The following is an 11,310-nucleotide window of genomic DNA, read 5'->3' as shown; positions in this document are numbered from 1 at the left end:
CTAATAGCGGTAGGAAGGCAGGCGGGCATTGGAAGATGACAAAGGGGAGGAGTTCATGGGTAAGGAATGAGAATTGTTGTGAAGTTGAGGGTGGTTGAAAGGTGGGGAGGCGGGTGGTGCTACGATAAATCAGGAGTTGGAGGAGAGTGTTAAAAAGAATAATACGTAAATATATCTTTTATAATGGAAAAGGGTTGGGCTCAGCTAGCTTTAGATCTGACTCAATCTAAAAAATTTGGCTTGATTCAGCCAAGTCAAACATCTTTAAGAAAAAAATAAAAGAAAAAAAAGGGTAGCAACTGGTCCCTTTACCTAGTAAGAAGAAATTGTCCTAACTATCCTTATCTAATGGATGGTTAGGATTTTTTTCTTACTTTTTTATAAAAGATGTTAAAAGAGCACCATAGTACATCTCCAAAAGAAACTTTGAACTCAATAAATTTTGGGGAAAGCAGAGTATTTTCTAATTTCTGTGATTAACTTCCAAAGAGATGCCTTTATTTCCTTTTATCCAGGGATAAGACAATTTTATCCTGTTTGGGCTGAATCATTTGGATTTGGATCCTCTCTAGCTAGTATTGGACCAGAGAGAGCTAGCCTCCAGAGTCGCTCCAGTTGGCTTTCACTAGGATAATATCTAATCATGTGGGGCTACCCACTTTACATGTGGGGCATAATTTTCAAACATAGGCTCCTACATGATCAGGGGCCGTCCAACTTTTAGCAGGACATACAATAGCCTGATCTTAGACATCGGGCCTCCCTTCGATCATGTATCATATAGAAAGGATCATGATTCGGATAATTTGGCAGTAGCATTGCCACTTTGGGTCCTTACTTTATGTTGCTTGTGTTGCACACTACAAATTTACGTTTCCACCCCTTGCTGCTGCTGCGTTTGGTAGCTGGTTGGGATTTTTGGGTGAACCAAGCGAGAACAATAAAGAGTTCCCAAATATCCGACCGTTGGAACAGTCGGTATTCCCTTATTTAAAAATCTCTCCTCTCCTCACGCTACGCTTGTGCTCACTAGCCGTTGCACAATCTCTCTCTTTCTCCCTTTCGCTCTCTCTTCCCATGGATTCAGCTACTTTGATCAGCCCATCCTCTGATCAGAGGTTCTGGAGCAAGCTCCACGACCGCGTAGATTCCATTCTCGAGGATCGGAAGCCCAAACAACAGATCGAGTTCGCTTCCTCTGCTGTATGATTTCCTGGATTCTCCCTTCTCAATTGTCCTGGGGAGAAAAAAATTCAAATTTTTGATCTTTCCCTTGTAATTTTTCAGTGTGGGTTTGAACCGGAGCGAGGGAAGAGGTTCAGAGAAGACTCACTTCTTCTGATCGGAGGATTGGACTCCGTCGCTTCGTCTCTGTCTAAGCTTTCAAATACTTTGACCGCAGCCCAGCAGGTAACTCTATAAGCTAAGTAGCCATGGGTGTTTCCGTCTATTTACTGTCGATAAGAAGAAACTTCTCCAAACGGGTCTTTTTGACAGCAGGTGTTTGATGATTTGGTGGACAGAGTTATGCTTTGCTTAGGGCTTAACACCTCATAATTTCATCATATTTAGTTTAACTTTTCATCTTTTACCTATTGAATTGGAGTACGGGTAGTGCTATAAGTGATTTGAGCATGTATAAAAATCTCGGTTGGTCTTGGTATTTTTTTTGAGACTATTGATTGACCCTTATGAGTGAACTAATTTTCCATATAAATTCGACTTTGCATCATTTAGATTTTTCATCTTGCTTCTGCCACAGATCTTAGATTTCATTGGAGATGCACTCTGGAAGAGTGATTGATGTTTTGAGACTGGTTCCAGTATTATCGGGAGGTATTACTATGCTAGGGCTTAAAATTGCAACCAAATTTTTCTGAACGGGAGGCCATTACTCAGTCTACTGGTTCCTTTCTAAGCTTGCAAAATGAAGTAGATGTAGCTTTCAAATTGTTACGCTCAGTTCATGAAATTTCACTTCTCACATTTGGTTTGGAGAAGATAATTTCTCGATTTCCTCAGTGTATCTTATAGAATAGAATAAACATGCAATTGGTGCTTATCATCTACTCATAAACCTACTTCATGCTATAATTTAATTCTGCTGGTGCTTTTTATTGTTGTCTGGCCATCAATGTCAGCAAATTGCCAATTTTTCTCATTTTAATATTTAAGATTGCAGAGAGAACAAGGGAGAGAATTTGCCATGCTGCCTTTACCAGTTTGCTAATGAAATATATGGGCTTCTTTCCCTAACACTGCTGTAAATATTACCATGTTCCTTTAACAGGGATTGACTGACTTGGCTAGACCCCCTCTAACAAAAGTTTTACAAAGAGAGAGCCGAAGGATAGAAGACGAGGAGCCAAAATCAAAGAGGCACTGTGGTTCCACCGAGCTTCTGGACAAGAATGAGGGGATTGGCTCTGATCATCATCAGGGAACTGGTTCTGATAAATCTTCTGACAAGAATGAGTTGGAGGGTTCTGAGGAATTTCCTGACAAGGGAGATAAGCTGGGCTCTTCAAATGTTGTGAAAAGTGAGAAGCTGAACAAAGCCAAAAATGTCAGTTATAAAACTTCTATAACTCCTTTCTTTGTCTGGTTTACCTTGAGATCTATATCTTATTCTATTATTGTTCATCTGCTTCCATGCTTTGCCATTTGCAGCTTGCAATTTCCTTGACAACAAAAGCAGCTTCTCTCGCGAGGGAACTGAAAACAATAAAATCGGAGTTATCTTTTGTGCAAGAACGATGTAATTTGCTAGAAGAGGAAAATAGGAGATTTCGAGAAGGATTTGAGAAAGGTGTTAGACCAGAAGAAGATGACCTGGTACTCCTTTTTTATCACTTCTCTTGCTTCCTGTATAAAATAATTAGATACAACCTAATATTTTAGACTGGACTTTCCAGGAAGTATTGGACGCTCATGGAAAGACTTCATGAAATAATTTTGAGGTTAAATAGTATTTCAAAAGTCTTATGAGAAGCTTTAAAGTTTTATGAAGGAATAACTACTAAAAATTAAATTTTGAAACAATTCTAGGAGAAAGTAAATAGTGGCGGATGCATATAACAAAATGTGGGGTCAATTGACCCCACAAAAAAATTAAAACTTATTAGACTTATATACCCACACACACACTAGTAGGAAAAGCCAAAATTGACCTCAATTATTTATGAATTGGCCCCATATCTTATGTAAAATTTTAAAAAAATAAAAGATAAAAAAGACCGCATAAAAATAGCAATTATGAGCTACATTTTTTCTCTTTAATGACTCACATGTCCTACCTCTCTCTCCTTCTCTTCCTCTCTTACACCACTTTGGCCTCTCTCTATCTCTCTCTTTTTTTTATTAATTACTTCTTTATTTTTCTTTTAATATCCTACCCCAGTCCCATCCATCCATCTCTAATAATTAAACCCCACATCAATTTATTTTTTATATCCTATAAGGACCATATCAAAAAATAAAAAGAATACTTATGATATACATTCTCTCTCTTTAATGACTCCATATCCTATCTCTCTCTCTCATGCCACTTTGACCTCTCTCCCCCCCTCTCTCATTCTTTCTCTTTCTTTATTCATTGCTTCTCTATTTATCTTTTAATGCCCCACCCTATCCCCATGGTTCCCATCCATCCATTCCTTATATTTAAACCCCACATCAATTTATTTTTTATACTTTAATCAATCTAAATGCAATAGAAAATCATATGTTCTTCTTGTCTCTCTTCTCAACCTGAATTAGATATATCTCTTTTAGCTTTTTTTTTCTGTAACACTTTTTTTAGTTTTTTCTTTGTCTTCTCCTTAATTTTTTTCACTCATATTAAATATATATATGATTAGAATAATTTTTAGTTAGCTATTATAATTTTAATATTTAATAATATCTAAAATTTTGCTATGGGATCCTTTATAATATTTTATTATAAAGAAAATTTAAGTATTACACATTATCATTTTTTATATATTTTATTATTTTTTAAAAAATAATATTTTTTTTTTCCTTTTTTCTTTCTTTCTCTGCAGCTCCTCTACTTCTTTTATTATATTCATTCTGCAAAGTAAAATTTCTGGATCCGCCACTAAAAGTAAATTAAGGGTTGTTGAGCCTCTCCTTTCTTCTTCTTCAAGAGATAAAGATAGAGAGAGAGAACCCATCCTCTTTCCTATGTTCATAGTTATAGATGTATACAAATCCGTCAAGATAAAAGATAGCTTCTCCTGAAGGAAATAGCTTGGTGTTGCTGGGAAGATTTTTGGGCCAGGAATACTATTGAAGCTCTTTTATGAAAGAGATGCTTTGTTATAGATTAGTATGAGAAGTACAAGGGAACTTGAAGAATTCTTTACTTAATGATTTTCTCAAACTGTATATTTCTTTTGCTATTTTTCTTACATACTGATGGAAAGAGGAAGTATCATAGACAAGAAAGGGATGTGGATTACTTCTTGGAGAAATCCTTGAGTGGGATATTCTATTTTATATATTGGATTTCCAAAAAGGGACATTATTTTGGTTGATTAGCATAGGACTTGAGGAAATTCCTTTGAAAGATAATTATCAATTTAATAATTGTTAAACCTATGAAGGGATTTAAGGATGATCCTGGACTAGTAATTGTCAAATAGGCAAAGGTTGTCTAGCCTCTCACTCCTACTCCTTTGCACTTCGGAAATTTTATGGTTCTCTTTTTGCTTTTAAAATCCAAGGCAGGACATTTATTGCTTTTCCTCATGTAGTACTGCAGCTTTGAAAAACTATTCTATCCAAACTCTGTTTTGATGGATTTTGTCGCCTTGAAGTTTGCCAGAATAATGTGGAAGAAGAATTACTGATAAATTAATCATGTATGGGGTCTAGTTCAACTTTATTTTGGAGGTGGACCCAAACTTATCTCGAGAATATCTATTACTTACCTTTTGGATTAGCAAATAATCCTTCAACTCAAGTTTTGTTTCCATGTTAGTCTAATTAGAAAAGTTGGCCTTCTTGAAATTCATATGGATGCAAGGATATCAATATGAGTACATTATTGGAGCAAAGGTTTTTTTCTTTTTTAACATACGGATGGAAATTCATATGTTAAGAGGATGGACAAAAGAATCATGAAAACTTAGTATCTATATTTTTTATAATCAAAAGTTTCTTTCTTTTAGTGTCATATGAAAGGAGGAGGTTCATGTAAACATAGTAAAGTCCATGCAATAGTAAGAGTAACTATAATTTCTTAAAATTGCTACTTTGCAAAATGCTATAGAATCGCATAAAGAGTTTGTTCATGATGCACTTATACTAAAGAAAGTTATAAGTGACTTTCTACTAAGAATGTTTTCTTACTAGAATAAAAACCACCTAATAATGCATGTTAATTATTAGTATAAAAGTGAAAATTTGGTAGGCAGCTTTTAACTCTCTTCTTTGTATGAAGCTTCATGACAAAATTAAGCCCATGATTTCCTTGAGAATTGATGGGCAATGATGACTATGTTTAGCTTTGTGTTGTAGGTTTGGAGTAAGCTAGAAATGGTACTTTTGCATAATAGAGTTATGATGAATTAGAAACTAATCATAAATTTTTTCCTAAGTCTTTGAAAAGTGACAAGATTTTGAATGTTCAAAAGTAGGCATTTAGTATGACACTTTTTGCCTCATCGTTTTCCATTATAAAAGGTAATCTTTGGTTAAGTGAAATTTTTGAAAATATTAACACAAACAAAATATTAACAAAAACAAAATGGTTAACTCCATTTTTAGGTAGAGAATATTTAACTTTCTCTTTCTTTATAAATAGTGAAATTCATTAGATTTTGCTTAATAATGGGGAGAAAGGAAAGACCTAATAAAGGAGTGTGGATTAATTGAAACATTTATTTGAGGGAAAAAAATTGTTATCGACTAGACCCATATAGCTGGTATGAATAACTTTGCACAAACCCTATGTAGTTCTCGAAGAATTAACTAAGATTGAGTCCTTAACATTGATATTCACTATTAGCTTCATGCTAATGTTTTGCTTTTTTTTTTTGCTTCATTTTCTATTTTACTTACTTTCTTCTATTTTATTTTATGTTATTTTATTTAATTTAGTTTTGGAGTGCATCCATTGCATCAGAAAATAAGGTATGTTGGGTTTCTTTTCTCCTAATTCGAACCATATTTTTCTCATAGGGGTTCCCATCCCTTCTCCACTTAGGAGGACATTCCATGTTTGAACCATGGAAAGTGTTTCCCAGGAGTTTAACCAAGATAATTTTAATCAATGGTGCTTCTATGATTATTCCAGAAAAATATTTATTATCTTTTAGATTTTTCAAAGAATAAGGAAAACTAAAGATCCTTTACAAAGTAGGTCCACCTAGCATTTCTTCCTAATTTGGAAAAGAACCTTCTATGAAATTTATATAGGGCAAAAAAATTACGTATAACATTATGAATCTTTAAAGGAACATTATATGGATAAGAATGTGAAGGTTAGCTTCCCTACACAACAGGGAAGAAAATTAAATTTTGTGCATGTTAGGACTTATAGCTTCAAGGATATTTATCAACAATTTGGTATAATCGTAAATTTCATTGTGATCCTAAGAGTGGTTAGATTTCAATTGTTCTGCATTGGTGAAGATGTTCTCAATGGATAAAAATATTTGCAACTAATCTATAAAAATTTAGGATCACAAATACTAAATATCTTTACTAATTGCAGTAACGAATACAGCATACTTTTTACCAAGATAAATTTCCTATTTTTAATAAGAACTACCCAGATTATGTACATATATTGATATGTATGCAACATAGTTTTACTATTGAAATGCTATTATATTATGGCTAGCCCATATACTGGTAGTGTTGCGGGTATTATGTACCTTTGGATAGCATGATTTTAATGCTTTGATCATCATATCAGTTGGTTTTAGTCATTCTCTTGTTTAATATGTAAATTATGCTTTCAAATCCTTTAATAATGGAAAAGAAAGAACATCTCACAAAGAGCTTTGGGTCATTTAGATTTGGAAAGTACAACTCAAAATGGAAACCAAGGTGAAAGCCCATACTCTACGTATTGGCCTCAATTGACATGTATCAAGTCTATAAGCATGAGTATGGGCCAGCATGCATGATATAAAGGTATCCACCATTGTACAAGATCTTAAATAGTGATGGAACAATAGGGCATCCCACCATCCCAAGCGTTAGGATGGGATAAGTCAGAAAATAGACCACGATGAGAAGGGATATCCACTACCGTAAGTGTCAAGACTAGGGATATCCTATTCCATGAATAAACTAGGATGGCCCCATTCCACAATATGTAAAATCATGATATGTTTCAGCGAGATGGTAAAGTCAAGGTTCTCTGTATCGGTACGTACTACCCCATACTAGATATACCATATTGTACTTGTATCAAACCAAGACTCAGTACAGAGGATGTATCAAGTCTCAGTACATCAAACCAATAAAAGTACCAGATGTACTAATATTGTACCAGCATGGTAATGGTATAGGTTTCTATACTGAGATTGACAACATTAGCATAGCGCATATGAGCACATCAATTCTCGGTTATACTTGTTGTTCTTTGAAATGGACCCGTGACATTATTGCTATTTGCTCTTACATTAATGGCCACATCATTAGTATAGCCAGATCTTCCAAAAGATTTTCTGCAATTCCTAGCCAAGTCAATTCCTGTGGAACTTTCTTAACCTTGGAACCAAGGTTTTTAAATACTATATCGAGCCATGTATAAGTCTAGTCCCAAAATGGTACAATACCAGTGTAGTTGGGATAAACCAAGGCAGTTAGAATCATTCAACAATAAAAAGTAATCAATGTGCAATCGGAATGGATTACCAACCTATTAATGCACAATCAGAATGGACTAGGATAGTCTGATTCAAGAGGGAACTAGTATTTGACAGCCCCATTTATAGAGCTCTAATACTCTTCTACCGGGACTCCAAATGACAAATCTGTAATTTTGACTAATAAGACCCTATTAAAAGACCATAAATAAAGTTTGAAATATAAGTTTACCTAACATACGGCCCTTGAGCCCAATGACAGCCCATGTCCAGAAAATCTGGAAAATTTTAAAAATACTCCTAACTCTAAAAACTTGAGAAAACATTCATAAAACTGAACCAGCATTATATTACTACTGAAGAGCATAAAATTAAGATTCTAAAATGATTAATTGACTCTAAGTGAGGTCACGATAGGCCCCATATCATCCAGCACATTCCAAATCAAGGCTTGAGAACTAGAACCAGCCTTAGGATGCCTTTTAAGATCTTCAAGGCTGCTGCCAAAGTCATTATCATTAATTATATATTTAGTTTTGTGTGAGCCATTTGTTCTGTAAATCACTATCCTTCATCTAATGCATATCCTAAAGAGTGATTTTTAATTCTCTGATTCCATTTACTGATTTTGTAGCCTCTTCAATGCACCTCTTTTTCCTTTGCTAACAATTCATATAGCAAAGAATATTCAAACGGTGAGCTACCTATCATTGCTCTACTTTCGCCCAGTTTCCTGTCCTATGTGGCTGTTGGAGACTGGAGAAGCTCACAGAGGAATAGAGTGTTGCTCAATAGCAGTTTTCAACTGTAACATTTAACTACTTAGGGGAGCCAACAGTACTCTAGTCCGCTGGTTTGCACCCCATATTGCTAAAAAGTGTGCGCATGTGCATCCATGCATGTGTGTGTATGTGTTTGTGGAGAGGGGGAGAGAGAGAGAGAGAGAGCATTCAACATGCTATGCACTCACAGGATTGCTGGTTCTGAAATCTGAATTAGTTAGCTTTATGGAGCCAAAAACAACCCAACCATTTTAGCTTTAACAAGGAATTGTTCCAATATTAGAATGAAATGATATGCTCTCCGTGAGGTTAACAAAATATTTTTCTGAGGCATCTCATTAGTTCTAGCCTGCAATTAGGCTGGGCCACCTGTACTTTTCCCTATAAATGTTCCCCTAAATGTTGTAAATTGTTACCAAAGTATATACAGGATAATTAAAACTAGCAAATACACTAAAATTACTTGTTGCTTCTAGAACTTATGTACACATTTACTTATTTATTTCTAGTAAAAGCTGCATATACTTTATTCTCATTTTTTGAGAGTAGGGATGGGAGCATCACCAAACATTTTGCAGAAATAAAGAAAGAACTAGACATGTCAAACACTTGGGTAAACACCTTGTAGCATTCAAAAACATTTCCTCCCACTGTAAGTGAAGTGCAAGAGGTAGGCTATCCATATGTTTGCTGTATCATGGATGAAAATAAGGAGGGATTATGGTTTCTATGGAAACAAACTTACAATAAGTTGTCATGACATGTTTGCACCATATAAAGGGTTGAACTAAAGGGGTAAAAGGCTTTCAAGGAACAAAATCTTATGTTAAGTATAACCAATGAGCTGTGACCCAAGTATTTGGGGTTGGCTTCAGAAATCATCATTCACCAGTCATTAAGGGGCTGTATCATGGATGAAAATAAGGAGGGATTATGGTTTCTATGGAAACAAACTTACAATAAGTTGTCATGACATGTTTGCACCATATAAAGGGTTGAACTAAGGGGTAAAAGGCTTTCAAGGAACAAAATCTTATGTTAAGTATAACCAATGAGCTGTGACCCAAGTTTTTGGGGTTGGCTTCAGAAATCATCATTCACCAGTCATTAAGGGGCTGTATCATGGATGAAAATAAGGAGGGATTATGGTTTCTATGGAAACAAACTTACAATAAGTTGTCATGACATGTTTGCACCATATAAAGGGTTGAACTAAGGGGTAAAAGGCTTTCAAGGAACAAAATCTTAAGTATAACCAATGAGCTGTGACCCAAGTTTTTGGGGTTGGCTTCAGAAATCATCATTCACCAGTCATTAAGGGGTTTCAGTCGCTAGGCTATAGACTTGTTTGCTATATCGAGGATCAAAGTAATGAGGGGAGAAATTTCACCTCAAAATAATCACAGCTGTGAGTGTTTGTTAAGGATGGAAGTAATGAGGAGGGGGGAGTACATATTGGTGTTGTTATCCCTAAAATTTTCATCTATGGCAGATATGAGAAGCTCTCATTGCTCCAGCTCCTCAAAGCTTCCTATATTGGTGTTGTTATCCCTAAAATTTTCATCTATGGCAGATATGAGAAGCTCTCATTGCTCCAGCTCCTCAAAGCTTCTTATAGATGTTTTAATTTACCAACAAACAAGGAAAAGAAAAGAAAAGCATGTCATCAAACAATCCAGAATGTCCTCTTGCAAGGAGCCTAAAGTAACTTTTGCTGCTAAATCTTACTTGTCAGTAGTCGGCATAAGCAAAATACGGCATATGGTTGGTGCTAATTTGCTGCTAAGTGCCAAATTTTAGGTAGTTAATCTCCTTGTTTGGTGTTATTTTGGAAGACTCTTGCATCTAAGCACATAGCTGGGCATGCATTGCTCATGATATCCATGACCAAGCATGATGTAGCATAAATTGGAGCATTTTTTTATCTGATTACTTTATCATACAACATTTTCTAGGTGAGACTTCAATTGGAGGCCCTCTTGGCTGAGAAGTCCAGATTGGCAAATGAGAATGCTAACTTAATGAGAGAGAACCAGTGCCTTCATCAGCTTGTAGAGTATCACCAGCTGACATCTCATGACATATCAGCATCATATGAAGAGCAAGTCATACGTGGAATGTGCTTGGACTTTTCATCTCCATTGGGAAAAACAGAGAGTGAGTTAGGTGATGAGAATGATTGTGGTGATGGTGAAGCTCCTTGTACTCCATCAACTGATAAACTGGGATTGTTCTCTTCTACTGATGAGAACCACAAAAATCGACATAAATAGGTACAAGTATCTGGAAATTACAATTTTCCATGATAAATGGCCTGTATAATTGTTTTGCTTGATGCTAACTAGACTATGTCTTTATTTTTAGTTATTCCTATATTTCATGACTGATGTACCTATTCCACAAAGTTTATGAAGTTCAGTTCTTTCCTAAATCTATGAAGAATTTGTGATGGCATTTCTGATGGAAGTTTTTGAAAACAAGAAATTATGATCATTGAAGATTGTGTCAAACAGAATATAAATTTATCAGACCTCTGGTGGAAGCACCTAGGCATCTAGGCTATTTCACAATATTTAAAATGCAGTTAAACAGAAATGGATCAAGGCTAGTCAGTTTATATTGCTTGATGAAACCTTTGATTAAGGGCAATCAGATTTCTAAGACACACATCACCAATAGATTTGGTTGACATACTTTGGTTT

The 11,310-nt window shown here is 35.3% G+C and overlaps 1 protein-coding gene across 1 annotated transcript; it reads left to right on the top strand.

The window, feature by feature from the left end:
• The first annotated feature begins 880 nt into the window (after nucleotides 1-880).
• LOC105042546 (uncharacterized) lies at nucleotides 881-11,074 on the top strand. Its single transcript, XM_010919813.3, has 5 exons — nucleotides 881-1,203; nucleotides 1,288-1,410; nucleotides 2,291-2,566; nucleotides 2,671-2,835; nucleotides 10,564-11,074. The coding sequence occupies exons 1-5, from the start codon at nucleotides 1,078-1,080 to the stop codon at nucleotides 10,879-10,881; spliced, it is 1,008 nt and encodes a 335-aa protein (XP_010918115.1). The 5' UTR covers nucleotides 881-1,077; the 3' UTR covers nucleotides 10,882-11,074.
• Nucleotides 11,075-11,310: the final 236 nt, after the last annotated feature.

Source organism: Elaeis guineensis, chromosome 4 (assembly GCF_000442705.2).
Source record: "Elaeis guineensis isolate ETL-2024a chromosome 4, EG11, whole genome shotgun sequence".
In the NCBI taxonomy this organism is placed as follows: domain Eukaryota; kingdom Viridiplantae; phylum Streptophyta; class Magnoliopsida; order Arecales; family Arecaceae; genus Elaeis; species Elaeis guineensis.
The sequence above is the reverse complement of the archived record's forward strand: the minus strand, read 5'-3'. Positions and strand labels throughout refer to the sequence as shown.

Bases quoted from the DNA above. Each gene is read 5' to 3' on its own strand.
- LOC105042546 (XM_010919813.3), top strand. From the start codon at position 1,078: ATGGATTCAGCTACTTTGATCAGCCCATCCTCTGATCAGAGGTTCTGG. The intron at 1,204-1,287 runs GTATGATTTCCT...GTAATTTTTCAG, and splicing joins TCGAGTTCGCTTCCTCTGCT to TGTGGGTTTGAACCGGAGCG. The intron at 2,836-10,563 runs GTACTCCTTTTT...AACATTTTCTAG, and splicing joins GACCAGAAGAAGATGACCTG to GTGAGACTTCAATTGGAGGC.